The sequence below is a fragment of the Heterodontus francisci genome, chromosome 9, assembly GCF_036365525.1.
Source record: "Heterodontus francisci isolate sHetFra1 chromosome 9, sHetFra1.hap1, whole genome shotgun sequence".
NCBI lineage: Eukaryota > Metazoa > Chordata > Chondrichthyes > Heterodontiformes > Heterodontidae > Heterodontus > Heterodontus francisci.
In genome coordinates, this window is record NC_090379.1 from 17673295 (window position 1) to 17695021 (window position 21727).

General features: G+C 47.4%; 1 protein-coding gene across 5 annotated transcripts in view; it reads right to left on the minus strand.

The window, feature by feature from the left end:
- Positions 1-21727, minus strand: part of adck1 (aarF domain containing kinase 1) — a 586674-nt gene that overhangs the window by 146090 nt on the left and 418857 nt on the right. For all 5 annotated transcript variants that reach the window (XM_068038603.1, XM_068038599.1, XM_068038600.1 and 2 more), the window contains one exon: positions 18632-18829. In XM_068038603.1, the coding sequence (XP_067894704.1) occupies positions 18632-18829 (198 nt within the window). The remainder of the gene's footprint in view (positions 1-18631; positions 18830-21727) is intronic.

Genomic DNA, 21727 nt, shown 5'->3' on the forward strand with positions numbered 1-21727 from the left:
GGAGTCGAAATTCCACCATGACAGCTGGGGAATTTTAATACAATTAACTAATAAATCTGAATAAAAACCTAGGCTGGAATTTTGCAGTTGTCAGAGGCTCGGAGTTCAGGGAGGCGGAAGCGGGTGCAGAACTCACTCCTGCTCCGCGCCTAGCTGCCGCCGCGATCACACGCGAGGCAGCCAATTAGTGACCTCGCTGCGTATTTCTGAATGAAAAGGGTGCGGGCGGGAGGCTGAGCGTTGGTGGAGGTAAGGCTAGAGCCGGAAGAGGTCGCTGAAAGCTGTTTAAAAGGGCTTTCAGCAACTTCTGTGGCTCCAAGAGGTTTACCTACAGCAAGGAGGATGTTGGGAGGAGCAACTGCATATCTCCAAAGGAAAAACAGAAGCCTGAGGGTGAAAGGATTGGAGGAGGACTTAAAGTGTCCACCAATCCAACAATTGTAAATAAAGCAGAAGCCCATCAGAACTCGCTGGCGGCAATGGAAGGGAGATGCAGGCGCATCGCCCCCGCCCGCCGGATTCTCAGAGGACTTATTGTATGTCCTCCTCCAGGTGGCTGAGGCAAGGCGGGAGGTCCTCTTCCCATCAGACGGAAGGAGGAGGCCTCCCCTGGGTCACCAAGAAGGCATGACTGGAGGTAGCGGAGGAGGTTAGCAGCCGCGCAGTATTTAGGAGGACATGGCTCCAGTGCCGCAAACGGGTCAATGACCTTCTGAGCTTTGCCAGGGTAAGGGGCATTCCGCATTCATCGCAGCTTTTATGTGACACGGGAGGGTCAATGAGTGTTAATGCTGCAAGGTCAAAGCCATTCATGTTCGGTGATTGGCTGCAGCTGTGCCTTGGGCAGTATAAAGGGCAAATCTGCGACGCTCAGTGGTCCAGATGTGTTCCATCCGTGCGCTTCACTGGCATTGGGTGATCTTTCAAGTAATATGTCTTAACTAATTGCTTTATGTCTACACAGGAGAGGTGGGCACATAATACCCGAAGGAGGTCCTGGACCGGTGGCGATGTGGCCAACCTGGCCTTTTTGACCAGACTGGAGGAGGATGCGTTAATGATAGCAGGGGAGGACGGAGGACACGCTATAGCTGATGGCGAGGCCGGCGCACCTGGCCCGGAGTGTGAGTTCCCCAGAGTGTGGTTGAGGGGTGTGGGGTGGGGAGGGTGGGCGGCCATTGTTTCAGGCATTGAAGGGTGCTCTCAAACCTAAAATCACACAAAAATGCCCACACTGCAGTTTATAACATGTCCTCCAGTCAGCAGTGCTGATCACACCTGATCATTCTGATTTTCCCTGCAGGTGGAACACAGCAGCGGTCAGGAAGCGTCTTCGGGGCTCATCCATCCACCTCTGAGGAGGAGGAGGGACAAAGAACAAAGAACAGTACAGCACAGCACAGGAACAGGCCATTCGGCCCTCCAAGCCTGCGCCGATCTTGATGCCAGCCTAAACTAATACCTTCTCTGGGGACCGTATCCCTCTATTCCCATCCTATCCATGTATTTGTCAAGCTGCCTCTTAAACGTCGCTATCATACCTGCTTCCACCACCTTCCCCAGCAGCAAGTTCCAGGCACTCACCACCCTCTGTGTAAAGACCTCAGAGGGTGTCGCGTCACATCCTCATCCCGCACCAAGCGCCAGCTCAAAGGCATTCACCTCAGTTGGGATGTGTGCCCCCTCGGATTCGTGGTCACAACCTGGTGTCAGCACCACACATGTGCTGGACCAGCTGCCAGAGGCAGTACCGGCCGATGCTTCTGACACTCGGAGGACTGTGGGAGGACAGGCCAGTGCAGAGCCACAAGCTCATGACAAGCCTCTGCTGACATTCAGACATTCATTTGGCGGGAGATGCTGCAGGTGCAGCATGCGGTGCGTGGAGATCTGGAGGAGTTACCAGAGACTTTGTGTGCTATGACTTGAACTTTGGAGATGTCCATCCAGGGTTTGAGTATCGTACTGTCCCTGTCGTCTGTCCGTCTGGCTTCCTCCATTAACAGATTGGCGGCTGCAGAGGAGGGCCCAATCCTGGAGCCCACGCATAACCTCACAGAGAGAGTGGGCTCCATGGACCAGAGCATTAGATCCCTCGGAGGTTAGCAGAGAGGACTGATTCAGCATTTAGAGGGCACAGGGGCAGCAGCAGATTTCATATGGGGGCTCTACTCAACGCGGTCCTGATGCATCCTACAGCTCCTTGTCTCCTCTGCCAGTGACATCAGCACCGCATAATCCCGGGGTGTCAGAGGGTGTTCCTGAGACTCCTCAGGTACGCCTTGAGATGCAGCGGCCCGCACGGCCTCGGGCAGAGGATGACCACCAAAGTCATCCAGAGTAGCGCGGCAGCCTGATCAGCCACATGCCTCTGGTGTAGCTGGGGGCGAGGGGTCGTCCACAGGCGTGAGCACTGGCGATTGTTCACACTAACAGCCACTCCGGGGTCACTGGTGCAATTTGTAAATATTTATTTGATGTATAAACGTGCTAAAATTTATTAAATTTTTCACTTGGCATTTTCATATGTCACAAATCATTGCTGATATAGGCGAGCTGGTTAATCTGCATGAAAAGGATAATTTGAGAGGTGACACATTAGGCTTGTGTGGTATTTGATGGAAAGGTGGCTCGTATCAGCTGAGATTTCCCTCTGAAGATGAGTGCCTCTGCACTTCCAGCTCCTGTTGGTGCCTCAACTCAGACTGCCATGTGGGTGTCTGGTTGATAAGACTCTGCTCAGGAGAAACGCCCGAGTACCAGAGCCTCTCGGGTCTCCCTTGCACTTAACTCCCCCAGACCCCCAGCTCCCTCTCCCCACCCCTCTTCCTCATCCGTATCACCATCCTCGTCTGAGGATGCCTCGTGCTGAACTTGATCATTCTCCAAGGCCTCTCCCCTCTCCATTGCCAGGGTATGTAAAGCGCAGCAGATGAGAATAATGCTCAGTCCGCAAGCAGGACCCTAAGCTTCCGGTTGCTTGCCATTTCAACACTCCCCCCTGCTCTCATGCTCACATCTCTATCCTGGGATTGCTGCAGTGTTCCAGTGAACATCAATGCAAGCTCGAGGAACAGCATCTCATTTACCGATTAGGCACACTACAAGCCTGCCGGACTGAACATTGAGTTCAATAATTTCAGAGCATGATGGGCCCCCCTTTTTACTTTTATTTTCAGTTTTTTTTTTCTTTTTCCTTTCTTTTTTTTGTGTTTGATTTATTTTATTTCATCTTAGTTTCTTCAGTTTGCTCACCCACTGTTTTTTTTCATGTTTGTACTTGCGGCTGTTCAATTTTCAGTCCGTTAACACCCTATCTGTACTAATGCTTTGTCTTATTGTTTGCCTTTGCTCCATGCCCTTCTGGTCAGCTATTCTGTGACCTTGTCCTATCTACACCTTCTCCTTTGTTATCTCTTGCCATTGTAAAATGGCTGTCAAGTGCGTTATTATTGACCTCAATTGGCCTTTAATTGACTCTAAGCGGAGGGCGAGCACTGCCTCAATCTCACCCGCGTAAAATGGCGTTTGAGCGTCATGACGTCGGGACCTGACCGTGCGTCATTGCCCGCCATTTTACGCCTCGGCCACCTCGGAGGACTCCCGTTTTTATACGGTAAAATTCCAGCCCTAGTCTCATGAATGATCATGAAATATCGAACTATCATAAAAACCCATCTGGTTCACTAATGTCCTTTAGGGAAAGAAATCTGCCATCCTTACCTAGTGTGGCCTATATGTCACTCCAGACCCACAGCAATGCAGTTGACTCTTAACTGCCCTCTGAAATGGCCCAGCAAGCTGCTGAGTTGCAACAAACCGCTACAGATAAGAATAAAACCAGACGGACAACCCAGCATCGACCTAGGCACCAGTAACGACTAAGGCACACCCTGCCCAATCGACACTGCAAAGTCTTCCTCACTAATGTCTGGGGAATTGTGCCAAAATTAGGAGAAATGTCCCACAGACTGGTCAAGCAACGGCCTGAAATAGTCATACTCACTGAATCATACTTTACAGCCAATGTCCCAGACTCCTCCAACACCATCCATCGGTTTGTTCCACCAGCAGGACAGACTCAGTAGAGGTGATGGCACAGTGGTATACAGTCAGGAGGGAGTGGCCCAGGGAGTCTTTAACATTGACTCTGGACCCCGTGAAGTCTCATGGCATTAGGTCAAACATGGACAAGGAAATCTCCTGCTGATTCCACCTTCTGCCCTCCCTCAGCTGATGAATCAGTACTCCTCCATATTGAGCACCAATTGGAAGAAGCACTGAGGTCACAAAATGTACTCTGGTTGGAAGACTTCAATGTCCACCACCAACAGTGGCTTGGCAGCACCAACACTGACCAAGCAGACCAGGACCTGATGGACATATCGGCCAGACTGGGACTACAGCAGGTGCTGAGGGAATGAACAAGATGGACGAACCAGCTTGATCTCATTCTCACCAATCTACAGATGTATCTGTCCATGCCAGTATTGGTAGGAGTGACCACCACACAGTCCTTGTGGAGTCGAAGTCCAGTCTTCACACTCAGCAGGCTCTCCCCTTCCTGATGCTGGATCCCTCGTTCACGCACTGTGCTTTTGAATGAGGGACACCCCCCGCCCCCCACTGCAGTTAAGGGCCTCAATTGGCGGCGGGGCGGGAAGGCCGCTCACAGGCCTCCAAATCCACCAATGTTTCTGTGCATCAATGCAGGTTTATTTGGATGGCCACACCTAGCTACAAATCATGCTCTGTCTATTAGAAGGGAGCTGTACTTCACCAGAAGGGGTATGCTCTGATAGTAAAAAAAGACAGGAACATAGGAGGTCATTTAGTCCTTGAAGCCTGTTCTGCCATTCAATTAGATCATGGTTGATCTGCAACCTAACCCCACATATCCACCTCTGCCCCTATATTCCTTAATACCTTTGGCTAACAAAAACTCCAACAATCTCAGACTTAAATTTAACAATTGGTCGAACAGCAATTGCCACTTGCGGAAGAGAGTTCCAAACTTCTACCACCCTTTGTGTGTAAAGGTGTTTCCTAATTTCACCTTTGAAAGGTCTGGCTCTAATATTTAGACTATGCCCCCTAGTCCTAGACTCCCCACCGGCAGAATTAGACTCCCTCCATCTACCCTATCTGTTCCCCCTAATATCTTGAAAACTTCGATAAATTCAGTCCTTAACCTTCGAAATTCATGGGAATACAACCTTAGTTTGTGTAATCTCTCCTCAAAATTTAATCCTTGGAGGCCAGGTATTGTTCTGGTAAATCTACACTGCACTCCCTCCAGGGACAATGAGCTGCATTTTACATTGCCACCGCCGCCGGCCGCACTTCGTGGAGACATCGCGATATTCAGCGTGGCGGCTCATTTAAATGGCCAGAGCGGACCACCCACCCCAATGATGTGGAGGGGGCAGGCGGTGTGTCCCCGGCAATGTCGTCAGCCACCTTTGCGCAGATGGTGACGCCATTTTTAAAGGGCTTCGAGCCCTTCCATTTAGTTCAAACTTTTAAAGCTGCAGGGGATCCGAAGGCACGGGAGTGCCTGCCACTGGCACCAATATCACTCCAGCATGGACGAAGGGAGTGCGACGTTCATTAATTCAGGTATTTATTTACATATGTAGATTGCGCTCCCATCATTGAGCGGCGGGGGGGTGGTGGGGAGGCACCACAAGGCCTCACCGCCGTTGGCAATAACAGGCCGTGCCTTCCTGGCATTGAGGCCCATGGCGAGCATCTGCCGGAGGCATTTTCCGGCCCCTCCCCCAATCACAACCCCCGACATCGGGGGTGGGGGTGGGGGGTCTGTAAAATTCGGCCCAATATATCCTTCCTGAGCTGTGATGCCCAAAACTGCTCACAGTACTCTAGATGTGATCTAACCAGGACTTTGTATAACTTCCACCTCCTTGTATTCCAGTCCTCTAGATTTAAAGGCCAGCGTTCCCTGAGCATTTTTGTTTGTTTTCTGCACCTCTCCATGACATTTTAATGATCTATGTACATGGATCCCTTGGTCTGTTTGGACCTGCACTGCTTATAGTCTTTCACGATTCAGAAATTATCCTTTCCAACACCCTTTTTAGGCCTAAATTGGATAGCCGCAGATTTGCCTATATTGAAGCCCATTTGCCACAGTTTTGCCCCTTTCCTTAATCAATATCTCTGTAATGTTATGCCTCCATCTGCACTGTATACAATGCTGCTTTTCTTTGTGTCATCGACAACTTTGAATAGTGGCTTTCTGTTCCATCATCCAAGTTATTAATAAATACAGTGAATGGCTGAGGTCCCAACACAGATCCTCGCAGGATACTGAGAGTCACATCCTGCCAATTAGAGTGCCTGCCTATTAGCCTTATTCTCCTGCTGCTCAGTCAATTACCTAAACAGGTCAATAATATTGGCTTCAATTCCGTGAGCTTCAACTTTAGCTAACAGTCTTTACGAGGGACTTTATTAATGCCTTCTGGAAGTCCTTATAAATAACACCCATAGACATTTCCCCATCCACTATGTCCGTTACCTCTTCAAAAATACAATCATGTTTGTCAGGCATAGCTTACCCTTTACAAATCCATGCTGGTTCTCTCTGATCAGCTGAAAATTTTCAAGGTGTTCAGTCACCCAATCCTTAATTACAGACTCTAGGATTTTCCTGACAACAGATGCTAAGCTAACTGCTCTATTATTCCTCAGTTTTCCTCTCTTGCCTTTCTTAAATAGAGGAGTGACATGCACAATTTTCCAATCTAAAGGGACAGTTCCTGAATCGAGAGAACCTTCAAAACCCTTGGAATGAAAACCATTTTTAAAAATTAATTCATGGGATGTGGGCGACGCTGGCCAGGCCAACATTTATTGCCCATCCCTAATTGCCCTTGAGAAGGTGGTGGTGAGCTGCCTTCTTGAACCACTGCAGTCCATTTGGGGTAGGTATACCCACAGTGCTGTTAGGAAGGGAGTTCCAGGATTTTGACCCAGCAACAGTGAAGGAACGGTGATATAGCTCCAAGTCAGGATGGTGTGTGAATTGGAGGGGAACTGGCAGGTGGTGGTGTTCCCATGTATTTGCTGCCCTGTCCTTCTAGTTGGTAGAGGTTGCGGGTTTGGAAGGTGCTGTCTAAGGAGCCTTGGTGCATTTCTGCAGTGTATCTTGTAGATGGTACACACTGCTGCCACTGTGTGTCGGTGGTGGAGGGAGTGAATGTTTGTTAATGGGGTGCCAATCAAGCAGGCTGCTTTGTCCTGGATGGTGTCGAGCTTCTTGAATGCTGTTGGAGCTGCACCCATCTAAGCAAGTGGAGAGTATTCCATCACACTCCTGACTTGTGCCTTGTAGATGGTGGACAGGCTTTGGGGAGTCAGGAGGTGAGTTACTCGCCTCAGGATTCCCAGCCTCTGACCTGCTCTTGTAGCCACAGTATTTATATGGCTACTCCAGTTCAATTTCTGGTCAATGGTAGCCCCTAGGATGTTGATAGTGGGGGATTCAGTGATGGTAATGCTGTTTAATGTCAAAGGGTGATGGTTAGATTTTCTCTTGTTGGAGATGGTCATTGCCTGCCACTTGTGTGGCACGAATGTAACTTGCCACTTGTCAGCCCAAGCCTGGATATTGTCCATGTCTTGCTGCATTTCTACATGGACTGCTTCAGTATCTGAGGAGTCACGAATGGTGCTGAACATTGTGCAAGCATCCGCAAACATCCCCACTTCTGACCTTAGGATTGAAGGAAGGTCATTGATGAAGCAGCTGAAGATGGTTGGGCCTAGGACATTACCCTGAGGAACTCCTGCAGTGATGTCCTGGAGCACAGATGATTGACCTCCAACAACCACAGCCATCCTCCTTTGCGCCAGGTATGACTCCAGCCAGCAGAGGGTTTTCCCCTGATTCCCATTGACCTCAGTTTTGCTAGGGCTCCTTGATGCCATACTCGGTCAAATGCTGCCTTGATGTCAAGGGCAGTCACTCTCACCTCACCTCTTGAGTTCAGCCCTTTTGTCCATGTTTGAACCAAGGCTGTAATGAAGACAGGAGCTGAGTGGCCCTGGTGGAACCCAAACTGAGCGTCACTGAGCAGGTTGTTGCTAAGCAAGTGCCGCTTGATGGCACTGTTGATGACACCTTCCATCACTTTACTGATGATTGAGAGTAGGCTGATGGGGCGGTAATTGGCCGCGTTGGATTTGTCCTGCTTTATGTGTACAGGACATACCTGGGCAATTTTCCACATTGCAGGGTAGATGCCAGTGTTGTAGCTGTACTGGAACAGCTTGGCTATGGGTACAGCAGGTTCTGGAGCACAGGTCTTCAGTACTATTGCCGGAATATTGTTCGCGCCCATCGCTTTTGCAGTATCCAGTGCCTTCAGTCATTTCTTGATATCACGCGGAGTGAATCGAATTGGCTGAAGTCTGGCATCTGTGATGCTGGAGGAGGTCGAGAAGGATCATCAACTCGGCACTTCTGGCTGAAGTTTGTTGCAAATGCTTCAGCCTTATCTTTCGCACTGATGTGCTGGGCTCCCCCATCATTGAGGATGGGGATATTTGTGGAGCCACCTCCTCTAGTTAGTTGTTTAATTGTCCACCAGCATTTGCGGCTGGATGTGGCAGGACTGCAGAGCTTAGATCTGATCCGTTGGTTATGGGATCGCTTACCTCTGTCTATCGCATGCTGCTTACGCAGTTTGGCACGCAGATAGTCCTGTGTTGTAGCTTCACCAGGTTGACACCTCATTTTGAGGTATGCCTGGTGCGGCTCCTGGCATGCTCTCCTGCACTCTTCATTGAACCAGGGTTGGTCTCCTGGCTTGATGGTAATGGTAGAGTGGGGGATATGCCGGGCCATGAGGTTAAAGATTGTGGTTGAGTACAATTCTGCTGCTGCTGATGGCCCACAGCGCCTCATGGATGCCCAGTTTTGCATTGCTAGATCTGTTCGAAATCTACCCCATTTAGCACGGTGATAGTGCCACACAACACGATGGACGGTATCCTCAATGTGAAGGTGGGACTTCGTCTCCACAACGACTGTGCGTTGGTCACTCCTACCAATACAGTCATGGACAGAAACATCTGCAGCAGGCAGATTGGTGAGGACGAGGTCAAGTATGTTTTTCCCTCTTGTTGTTTCCCCCACCACCTGCCGTAGACCCAGTCTAGCAGCTATGTCCTTTAGGACTCGGCCAGCTTGGTCAGTAGTGGTGCTACCGAGCCACTCTTGGTGATGGACATTGAAGTCTCCCACCCAGAGTACATTTTGTGCCCTTGCCACCCTCAGTGTTTCCTCCAAGGGGTGTTCAACATGGTGGAGTACTGAGGGAGGGCGGTAGGTGGTAATCAGTAGGAGGTGACCTTGCCCATGTTTGACCTGATGCCATGAGACTTCATGGGGTCCGGAGTCGATGTTGAGGACTCCCAGGGCAACTCCCTCCCTACTGTATACCACTGTGCCACCACCTCTGCTGGGTCTGTCCTGCCGGTGGGACAAGACATACCCAGGGATAGTGATTGCAGTGTCTGGGACATTGTCTGTAAGGTATTATTCCGTGAGTATGACTATGTCAGGCTGTTGCTTGTATAGTCTGTGGGACAGCTCTCCCAACTTTGGCACAAGCCCCCAGATGTTAGTAAGGAGGACTTTGCAGGGTCAACAGGGCTGGGTTTGCCGTTGTCGTTTCCGGTGCCTAGATTGATGCCGGGTGGTCTGTCCGGTTTCATTCCTTTTTATTGACTTGATAGTGGTTAGGTACAACTGAGTTGCTTGCTAGGCCATTTCAGAGGGCATGTAAGAGTTAACCACATTGCTGTGGGTCTGGAGTCACATGTAGGCCAGACCAGGTAAGGACAGCAGATTTCCTTCCCTAAAGGTCATTAGTGAACCAGATGGGCTTTTACAACAATCGACAATGGTTTCATGGCCATCATTCCAGATTTATGAATTAAATTCAAATTCCACCTTCTGCTGTGGTGGGAAACGAACCCATGTCCCCAGAGAAATACCCTGGGTCTCTGGGTTACTAGTCCAGTGATAATACCACTATGCCACCGCCTACCCTGGCATGGGTATTTCTCACTCTCTAGTATCATTATTTTATTTATTGCTGTTATCTCGCTTATGTTATTTTTGGTGAGTTTGTGTCCCTGATTCAATATTAGTTTCCTTGGTATTTCTGGCATGATATCCTCTTCCTCTACTGCAAATATTGATGCAAAGTAATTATTCAGCATGCCCGCCATTTCCTTATTTTCATTGATAATGTCACGGTTATCAGTTTTCAAGGGTCCCACATGGCTCCTTACCACCCTTCTTGACTGTTGATTTTGATAACCTTTGCAAGTTTCTTTTCATACTCCCTTTTTCTAACTCTTACTACCTATTGTTACCCTTTGCTGTTCTTTGCATCTTTCCCATTTGCCAGAATCTGTACTGTTTTTTGCATTTTTGCCTGCTTTTTCTTTTCGTTTTATGGTTTGTTCACGTCCACCACACTTGAACATGCCAAAAGTGACTGCTTAATTTGAAAATGAGAAAGCAGGCCAGTTGTTTCATGCTGCTTTCGTTTTCTGAACTGCAGCCTGCATTTGCCAAACCAGAAATTTCCCTCACTGGTCGCAATTAAAAATCAGGTTGACCACAGGCTGAGTTTATGATTAGCAATTAGACATGTTGGCTTTGAAGGGACAGACCAGCTTTACAACAGCTCCACCTTAACAGAATAATGAATGCACTGTATATTACACAGTATAAACCTATCATTATCAAACGGTACAACATTCAAATTACACTGGAGGTCTCTTGTGGTCATCTGTTCTGAACCTGCCAAAACTTGAGTCCCAGCACTGGACTTCACCTGCCTTGGTGGCTGTTCACTCAGGCTGAAACTGAAGGCTGAGCATTCACCCTGAGCTGGGCTTAGAAACCCAAGACTGCCTATTTCTACCTGGGTATCACATGTCTGCACTCATAGCTCATCCTCAACACCACCGAGATCCTCTTCCATACTCAACTTCACCAACACTCTCCTCACAGCCCCACATTCCATTCTACATAGTCAATCGAGTCGGGTAGCCCTGGATCAGATGGAAGTCTCACCAATTCCGAAGAATCGCTGCCTGGGCATGTTGATGTTGCTCGGATTGGCTGGCACCTTCGCGGATGCTTCTTCTCTATTTTGGGCCGTCATGGGCAAGAAAGAAATTCCCACAAATCATTGGAGATGTCACATTTTTTCAGGGAGGCTTTAATGACATCCTTGTAGCGTTTACTCAGCCCTCTTGGTAGCCTCTTGCTGTGACGGAGCTCAGAATAGAAAGCTTGTGTTGGGAGGGTTATGACCAGGTGAGAAAGAGGTCTAGGGTTCCCTTTCAGCCTTCACCTGGTCTTACTGTAACAGGGTTTAATTTTTAAACATACTGTTTTTAGCTCCCCTTTGGTGAATCCTTTTTCACTGCTTTCCAATTATAAGGTAAAGAAATGAGCACAATCACACACAGGTTTTCTTAGGTTTAAAGAATAAAGATTGAAATTTATTAAAACTTAAAATAAACTATAATTCGGTTGACGACTATGGATACACAATGCGCTCAACGCTAGCATGCATACGCAATACGCACAGGCAGATAGAGACAGAAAAGAGCAGAAGAAATAAAGTGGAAAGGTTTGAGGGAATATTTGAAGAGTTTTTGCTACGGGTCTTCGAGCTCAAGTAGATCTTGCTTTTCGTTGGGGCCCAGTATTCTTCTTAAACCTTGTTCACTGTAGGAGACTTTTCTCTCTTGGGGTTCATGTGTCTTCAATTGATTTTTGGAGTTCCGTGAGAAAGAGATGGGAGCAGACAGGAGAGCAGGTCTGCTTCAGTCCAGCAGCAAAGAGCTTTCTGCCAGTTCAAACACTGTGTCTACAGTTTAAAACTCCCCACGTTGGCCAGCAGGGTAGTCACATGACTGGTATAACCGCTTCTGGCTTTGTGTATTGGGTGGATCAGGGAATGGTCCTTTGTTCCAAGCAGTGTCTGTTAATATGCAAAAATGTCCTTCCAGCCAGGGGCTTGGCAACCCCTTGTATCAGGCCTTCTCTTCTTCCCAGCAACAATTTGAAATTTAATGTCCATGTGGTGAAATTAATATGCCTCATTCTTGGCAGGTGAGGGCCTATATGACAGGAGTCTTGTGTTAGGCATACGGATGACATGGCCCGCCCAATATAACTGACTAGCCATGACCAGTGTCTCGATATGGGGATGTTGACCTGAGAGAGGACACCGATATTGGAGTGCCTGTCCTGCCACTGAATTTGCAGGATCTTGCGGAGGCACCATTGGCGATATCTCTCCAGGGCTTTGAGATGTCTGCTGTACAGTGAGCATGTTTCCAATGCATACAGGAGGGCAGGTAATACTGCAGCCCTGTAGACCATGAGCTTGGTGCCAGGTTTGAGGTCTTTGTCGTCAAACACACTTTTCCTCAGACGACCGAAGGCTGCGCTGGCACACTGGAGGCGATGCCGAGTTTCATTGTCAATGTCTGCCCTGCTGAGAGGAGGCTCCCGAGGTATGAGAAGTGATCCACATTGTCCAATGCTACCCAATAATAGTTCGCCTATGTGACACCAGAGCCCCAATTTGTGGGAATAGAGTTCAAAGCTGTGTCACTCACATCCTATCCTGTACTAACTCCTACTCATCGATCAAACTACTCCTTGCCAAACACCATTGGCTCTCATTACAATGAATTCAATACCTTTTTTTTGAAGAAGAAAGAACTGCATTTATATAGAGCCTTTTATGACCACTGGACCTCTTTACAGGCAATGAAGTATTTTTGAAGTGTGCACAGCAAGCTCCCACAAACAACGATGTGATAATGGCCAGATTATCTGTCTTTGTGATGTTGACTGAGGCATAAATATTGGTCAGTTTACTGAGTATAACTCCCCAGCCCTTCTTTGAAATAGTGCCATGGGATCTTTTATGTCCACCTGAGAGGACAGACAAGGGCCTCGGTTTAATGTCATCCAAAAGACAGCACCTCTGACAATTCAGCACTCCCTCAGTACTGCACTGAAGTGTCAGCCTTGATTTAAGTGCTCAAGTCCTGAAGTGGGATTTGAACCCACAACCTTCTGGCTCAGAGGCAAGAGTGCTACTAGCTGGGCCAGGGCTGGCACAAGGACACCTTTGACCCTTTATTCATTTCCGAATCCACCCACAGCCACCTCCCTCCCTTCCTCTACAAAATCTCCAATCTTACACGCTGGCACACACCATCAACACGAGCCTCCTTTATATCTCTTATTTTGATCCTCAATCTCTGATCTTTGTGCTGTTACAAATCGGGGGGGGGGTAAAAGAGCTCCGTAAGCACCGTTCACCATCAGTGACAGTGGGGCTGGCTCTGAGATCAGGTGCTCCTGCAGAGTCAGCCCCTGTGCCTTCCCAACAGTTTTCTGGAAGGAGCTGTGAGAACAACAGACTTGTGAATGGTCACCGCAGTTGGTGCGTGTTATAAATTGAGCTGTACAGATTTGAGCATGTGTATTATTTTATTTGTAAGTAAATTCAGGCAGCAGTTTAGCCTGTGCAAAGTGATGTTGTGTTGTGAATATAAACTACCCATCATGTGGCCAGCAATAGTGAGCATCCTGCATTAAAAATTCAGGTGATTGGACAATATTAGCACACAGCGTGGAAAAGACACAGCTTTCAGTTTGTGGTGGATCATAGCCCAGATTTTACGATTGGTCTTACCTAAACGCTATTTGAAATTATTAGGTCTATTGGGAGGCTTGAAATGCAGGGAAAAGGCCCGAACATTAACTACAGCCTCCTACAGGGGATCTGACCCAGCCTGGCTCCATGGTGTGCTTTGCAGCCACATCCACACTACACTCCAGTAACATTTGCAGTTACTTTTACATTGATGCAACAGTGTCAGGACAACAACGGTACAACTTGTCTTCACTGTGTGTTATTTTAAGGATAAAAAATACAAAGTGTCTCCTGACAATGCCTGCTGATGTCATCAGAGTGCGACAAGCTGTGCACATGCGCAGCTACACCTTGCCAGGACTAAGTGGCACGTGCGTGGGATGACATCATCGTATATCCGCGCCTGGTCCATCTTGGCACACGTGCGATAAAGCGTCATCGGGTATCCAGCCCCCCAACTCGACTGGAGGGAGTGACTGAATGGGAGACTTTGAGGCTGGAGCTTGATCCCTGTCACTCTCTCCCGCCCCACTAGCCGCTCTCCCCCCTCGGCAACTCGCTCCAGGCCTCAACACTTCCTCTCCTCAGCTGCTCGCTCCAGACCTCACTGATCTCCCTCGCTCCCCTGGCCGATTGTTCCTCGCTTCGCACCACCCCTCTCTCCGGTCACTCGCTCCCTGCTTCCCCGCACGCCCTCCCTCCAGCCGCTCGCTCTAGGCCGTGCCATTTCCCTCCTCTTGCCTACTCGCTTCTACATCGCCCCGTCACCCCCTATGGCCCGCTTTGTTTCTTCAGGCGGAGTGTGGAGAACGATCAAACATGGGAGCGAGTGGCCAAGTGCTAGTGGCTGGGGGTGGGGGTAGGGGGGTGGGGGGGAAGCGAGCAGCCGGATAGCGGGCTGGCACGAGCGGGGAACAATTGGCCAGGGAAGTGGGGGGGAGCAGCGAGGTCTGGCGTGAGTAGCTGAGGGGGAGAAGCGGCCAATGGGGAGCAGGGGAGAAGCGTCCGATGGGGAGGAGGGGGAGGAAGCGAATTGCCGATGAGGGGAACAGCGGCCAGTGGGGTGGGAGCTAGTAGCTGCGTTTGGGTGAAATCAGCCCTGGTCAGTCAAATAAACGAATGACAATAACGAACTGGCAGCACATTTTATACTCTGCCCGATCGGGGTCCCAATTCACTATCTTCCAATGGAAATTCAATCATAAAATTCCTTTTGTATTTAATAGGATTACTGGAATATTAAATGGATCTGAGAATTACAGTTAATATCCTAAAGCTACATAGTAGCATATTACTGGGCTTCCATCCAACTTAACGTAAAGTTAGTTTGCTAGAACGATCTAGCCATAAGCATTTCCTGTGATAAATTGAGCAGTGCCATCTTTAATCCTGGCAGCTGCCTGAATGTCTCAGACACTGACGTTTCAGTGCAAGAGTCTGCATTTCCGCATGTGCAAATACTGTGCCACCTAGTGGTTGCATTGTCAGAAAACGCAGCCTAAAATAGATGGATAACACGAAAAGGCAATGTTGGAGCTTTCTTTCCATACATCTCCTTTCACTGGGCAATTTGTCTGTCTAAAAAGGACCTGGGTCGCACTGGTCACATAGAATCATAGAATGATACAGCATTGACAGAGGCCATTCAGCCCATCATGCCTGTGCTGGTTCTTTGAAAGAGCTAACCAATTAGTCCCACTCCCCTGCTCTTTCTCCATAGTACTGCAAATGTTTCCCCTTCAAGTATTTATCCTTTTGAATCCACTTCCACCACCCTTTTAAGCAGTTCCTTCCAGATTATGAGAACTCATGTGTAGATTTTTTTTATTCTCATCATGCCTCTGTTGCTTTTCTACAGAAATTAATAGTTGCTGTGCCTCTTTGACTCGATAATTATTACACAATTTATGGTATATTTTACTCTCTCTGCCAATAAAGGGTTACTTCTTTTGTTTTCATTCACTTTTTAATGGATCCACCCTGCACAAATTGCATTCAATACTGAATTGATTTGTGGATAAGAAAACAGGCCAGTCACCATAATGTTCCTTGTAGACTTCTCAAGTGGTCAACAATCCACTGAAGAGGTATAACTCTCACCCAGTTATGGAGTGCTGGCCTATGTGAATGGCTCTATGAAAATGCTGATTTATCGAAAGAGGTCATTCCTGATGAAAAGGCTCCTGAAAGCGATTACATTCCCTAGCTTTAAGACATAATGTTCCTCGGGCAGCACTTACAATCCACTTACCAATCAGAGAAAAACATCTCAGGCCCCGAGATGCATACTCTCCCATTGTTTAATAACCTCAAATCCACAGCAACAAATGCGAAGAGTTTGCTATTAATGACATCGAGATCATTGAGCTGATGATCTCAGGAGACAGATTACAATGGGAAGATTACAAATTGCCAGACGATCCAAAATTCTCATTTAAATCAGATTGAGCTGCACCTGGAGTGTTTATAAAACTGAGCGAATCACAATCTCTAATTTAACTCTTGTTGCTTTGATTACTTTGCAATGGAGAAAAGGCCAAAAACGCAAACTTGAGAAATAGAGCTAAGGTGGCACAGCAGTTCACCACTGGACTCTGAAGGGAACGAGCACAGTGCGCCAACTGGCACCTACTGGTTCAGCTTTCTGTTCTTGTTACAAATACTGCTCATCTTAAGGGGAAGGAGAAAGACAGAACTGCACTGAATAGTGCCCTATGCCAGTGATGGCACAGTCGGAGGTGCCATCTTTTGGATGAGGCGTTAAACCAAGGCCACAACACTGTTCGAAGAAGAGCACGGGAGTTCTCCTCCATGGCTTGGCCAACATTCATCCTTCAACCAATACCAGTAATACCGATGATCTGGGGAATGAATTTCATTGTCTGGCTGTGGGATCTTGTTTTATGCAAATTAGCTGCCGCAGTTCCTACATCACAGCAGCGATGGCACTTTCAAAAATATTTCACTGGCTGTAAAGTGCAGACGTCCAGAGGTGGTGAAAGACACTTAAGTAAATGTAAGTCCTTCCTTCTTCCTTTCTTTAGTGGAGAGTTATAAAAGATAGTGGTTATAGCACTATGGTAAAAGACAATTAACTGTCAGTCAAATTAATTTATTTAACAGACCTTGTGCTCTCATGCCTGGACACTGACCCTAGACGGGAGACGCTCATTCTTCTGGATATAAATTGCTCATCTTTGCATTAAGACTCCATTGTGTTCTGAAGCACATCACAAGACAGTGAACCTGGCACCTGTGACACCACTGTACCAGAAACCAGCTATATGATAAAGGGCAGTGGGTGCTGTCTATACCATAGCTTTCAAAAATATTTACTGATTAATTAATGCTGTTACCATTGGTTCATCATTGCAGTTATTAATATTCCATGAAGACAATACATTTAAATGAGCACTAGTTATCAAGGTTACACACTTATCCAAGTCTAAGGTTGATAGACTGTCAGGCAAGGGTATTAAGGGATATGGAACTGAGGCGGGTACATGGAATTAAGATACAGACTAGGCATGACCTAACTGAATGGTGGAACAGGCCCGCGGAGCTGAAAGGCCTACTCCTGTTCCTATGTCAAGTAAAGATATGCACATGAGCTAATCCTTTTCAATTCTATCCTCCTGTCCTGCCCAATTCCACCCAACAGTCTCATGATCAGCTGGTAAGTGGGTCTTATCGGTAGATTTTCTAAGTTTCCATAGATGGATTTTAACATGGGAGCATGACCAGAAATTAGGTGAGAAGGTGAGACTACTACTTTGGACTAGTCTAACTTCCTTTTAACTCACAGCTACTTTATCCTGAAATATACAGGGCAATAAGGACTTTTATTCTATAAGGTGGGAGGGGGTATGTGGATTGGCTTTGAAAAAGGAAAACACTAAAAGATTGTCCAACATGCTTCAAAATAAGAATGTTATTTGAAATAAAACTGAAATCCATTTGCAAATCTACTCAAATTGGTCGAATTGAATTACACAACTGAAATGAGGAGAATATCCACATCTCTACAATCAACATCGGGTATCCAAGAGGCAGAAGTGGGAGGATAATTAATTCTCACAGAATCGGTAATATCTCCATAACAACCACTGTAAATATTAGCGGATGGAATCATAGCGCTGCATGGTAACTGCAGATTCTGACGACGTTCCACTTGCTGCTGGGCAAGGCTTCCCAGTATTGAGCAGTGTGTGTGATTCATCGTGATCACGATAAGCGGTTGTCAAAACATAACCTGCAATGAAAGGCAGTTTTCGCATCTCACCTTCTGAGCCCTACAACCAAGTCACACTTACGAATGAACACAACCGGGTCAAAAGAAAGGAAGACTTGCATTTATATAGTGCCTTTCAAAACCTCAGGACATCCCAAAGTGATTTACAGCCAATGAAGTACTTCTGAAGTGTAGTCATGTCAGAAATGCAGCAACCAATTTGTGTACAGCAAGCTCCCACGAACAGCAATGTGATAATGATCAGAGGATCTGATTTAATGATATTGGTTGAGGGATAAATATTGGCCAGGACAATGGGGAGAAATCCCCTGCTCTTCTTCGAAAAAGTGCTATGGGATCTTTTATGTCCATTGAAGAGGGCAGACAGAGCCTCGGTGACAGTGCAGCATTCCATCAGTATTGCACTGGAGTGTCAGCTTAGATTTTGTTCTCTAGTTGCTTGAGTGGGACTTGAATCCTGACTTTCTGACTCAGAGGCACGTGTGCTAAAAACTGAACCACAGCTAACACTACACAGTGTTGCAGCAGCCCATGGTTTTGACGTGAATACTGCAAACCCACCGTAAATTAGTTAAGCAAAGCCTGACTGCTGTGACCTCTTGTTAAGGCTAATTATAAGCTTGCTAGATTCCCAAGTGTTCCTCACCTCATTCTTGGAGACTGGCGTTTGGTCAATTCCTTTGGTTATAGAGGCCCAGGATCTGGCTGTTAGCATGCAGGCAAACAGTGGATACAATTCCCCAGCCCCCAGCCGCTTGCTGTACATCTCAATGCCTTGCATGTCAGTTTTAATCAGGGAATGCCATAGGTGGCAATAGTCGAGACGAAACTCCTCAGTCAGGTTCTGAATAAAACCGAAAATAAAACAGAGGTCAGGAGAAAGAGGCAACAGTTACAACTAAGCATCAGATTTACCTACAGAAGCATCCGGAGTTTATCAATAGATGACTCTGCTTTGTGTGTATAATAGGTGTTAGAATCTTTTCATAGAATTTACAACACAGAAGCAGGCCATTCGGCCCAACTTGCGTATGCCGGTGTTTGCGCTCCACATGAGTTTCCTCCCAGTCCTCTTCATCTAACCCTACCTGTGTACCCTACTATTCCATTCTGCCTCATGTACTCATCTAGCTTCCCTTTGAATCATCCATGATATTCTCTTCAACCACTCCATGTGGCAGCAATTTCCACATTCTAACCACTGTCTGGATAAAAAAGTTTCTGGCGAATTTATTAGTGACTACCTTATATTGGTGGCACTTAGTTTTGGATTCCTCCATTTTCTTAATATCTATGAGCGTAAGATGTTCATGATCAATGTCAAACACATGCAGAAACCTGCTTCAGCAGCATTAACGGTACAATGATGCATTCTTTTTCAAAACAGTGCCCATCCAATTGCTTTCAATAGGATCACAAAAATCAGGTGCAGTGTGAAAGGAAATTGGGGTCAACAGAATTGACATTGACAAAATCATTACTTTTGTTCTTATTTTTGAATCCTATCCCAACTCAAAGCTTCGAACTGATAGTGGGGTTTGCACAAAGCAATAGTGAGCTCAGCTATCATCAGCTGAAAGATACAACCGGAACTTGAAGAAAGGTAAATTTACAACTAGATTGACAAGTGAGAGAGTGGTCAATCTATGGAACAGGCTTCCCTAGGGAGAAGGTGGAAGCAGTTAGAATGATTAGTGCAAGTGGTGAGGGTAGCATGGTTGGGAGGATCGGGGACTTTGGACCCACATCTCTCCACCACTGGGGTTTCTCCTCACTCAATGGGCTGGATTTTGCTAAGATCGTCGGAACCTCAGCGCCAGGCTTAATTCCAGGTGGGGAAACTGGAAGTGGCCGTGGCAGGAAGCTGGCCACGGCCAATTAAGAAGCTGCCTCTCGGAGACCCGCCCAATTAACACCTGCGGGCAGACTAGGAATTGGAAGGGTCAATAGGAGGGCCTGAAGTGATGTCCAGCAGGCAGGTCCAAATGGAGGCACCTTCTGAAGAATTATTAAAGTGTAAAAAAAAAAGTTGCCAGGTCATCAGTGTTGAGGGGAAATCCCTCCACAGGATGGCCAGCGGTCATAGCTGTGGCTTTCTGGCACCCGTGGCTCTGGGATGGGGTAATTAAAGAATGCCTCACTGAGCCCCCTGGCCTACCGCCAGAAGGCTGCCTCCAAGCAATGGCTGGACTTCAGCCTGAGTTGGAGGCCCATGTGCTGTCGAGAAGATCCCAGTGGCGTCACCAATGTGACCCAAGTGGGGATTTAATTTCTGATAATTAGCTACTTGCCACTGCTGGGATGTACCCATTGCTGGTCAGACCCTGCCTCCGTGGGTTCATGTCCAGGAGCCACCCAAACATGAGATTTGCTAATTTTACTCCCAATCCCACCTCCAAACCCATCCTCCATGGGACCAGGAAAATGCAGCTCCATGTTTGGGTCTGTTGTAAACCAATTGATAGAGACTGATTAGTCAACAACTCCATTATCATTCTTTCATGCAACTACCAGTATGGTAGAGGGTAAACTAGATTGAATTTGGTCCTTTTTTAGTCCAGCAGTTCCTAATAACCCTCAGAATAAAAATTGTTGGCAGCTTTTTATACAAAATAAGAGTACCATTCCCTCCCAAAGACTCTGTTAATAAATGCACCATTTGCCGTGGCACTGAGTTACACATGCCAATAATCGGGATAGGACCAGTGCCGTTGGCCTCTGTTAGTTCTAGAGCAGAAAGGGAAAATGCATCAGTCAGGGTCCTGTTCCCAATGACAATCCAATTAGCCTTTCTGCAGTGTGTACATATGTGGACAGCAAAAACGTGTTAGTCTTGACTCAGTCAGTAGCACCATCGCCTCTGAGCCAGATGTCTTTTCTTATTTGTTCATCGGATGTGAGTGTCACTGGCAAGGCCAGCATTTACTGCCCATCTCTAATTGCCCTTGAGAAGGTGGTGGTGAGCTGCCTTCTTGAACCGCTGCAGTCCATTGGGTGTAGGTACACTCATAGTGCTGCTAGGGAAAGACTTCCAGGATTTTGACTCGACGACAGTGATGTTTCTAAGTCAGGATGGTGTGTGACTAGCAGAGAAGCTTGCAGGTGGTGATGTTCCCATGCATCTGCTGCCTTTGTTTTTTTAAGGTGGTAGCAGCCATGGGTTTAGGAGATGCTGTCGAAATCGCCTTGGGGGTTGCTCCAGTGTATCTTGTCGGGTGCGCCGGTGGTGGAAGTGGTGAATGGGGTGCCAATCAAGCGGGCTGCTTTGTCCTGGATGGTGTCAAGCTTCTTGAGTGTTGTAGGATCTGTACTCATCCAGGCAAGTGGAGAGTATTCCATCAGATACATGACTTGTGCCTTGTAGATGGTGGATAGGCTTTGGGGAGTCAGGTGGTGAGTTACTTGCCATAGGATTCCGAGCCTCTGATCTGTTGTTGTAGTCACAATGTTTATGTAGCTGGTCCTGTTAAGTTTCTGGTCAATGGTGGCTCTCAGGATTTTGATGGTGGGGGATTCAGCGATGGTAATGCCATTGAATGTTGAGGCGGCCTGGTTAGATTCTCTCTTGTTGGAGGTGGTCATTGCCTGGCATTTGAGTGGTGCGAATGTTACTTGCCACTTATCAGCCCATGCCTGAATGTTGTCCAGGTCTTTCTGCACATGGGCAAAGACTGTTTCACAGTTGTGGATTCAAATCTTACTTCAGAGACTGAGTCTAGGCCGACACTCCAATGCAGTACTG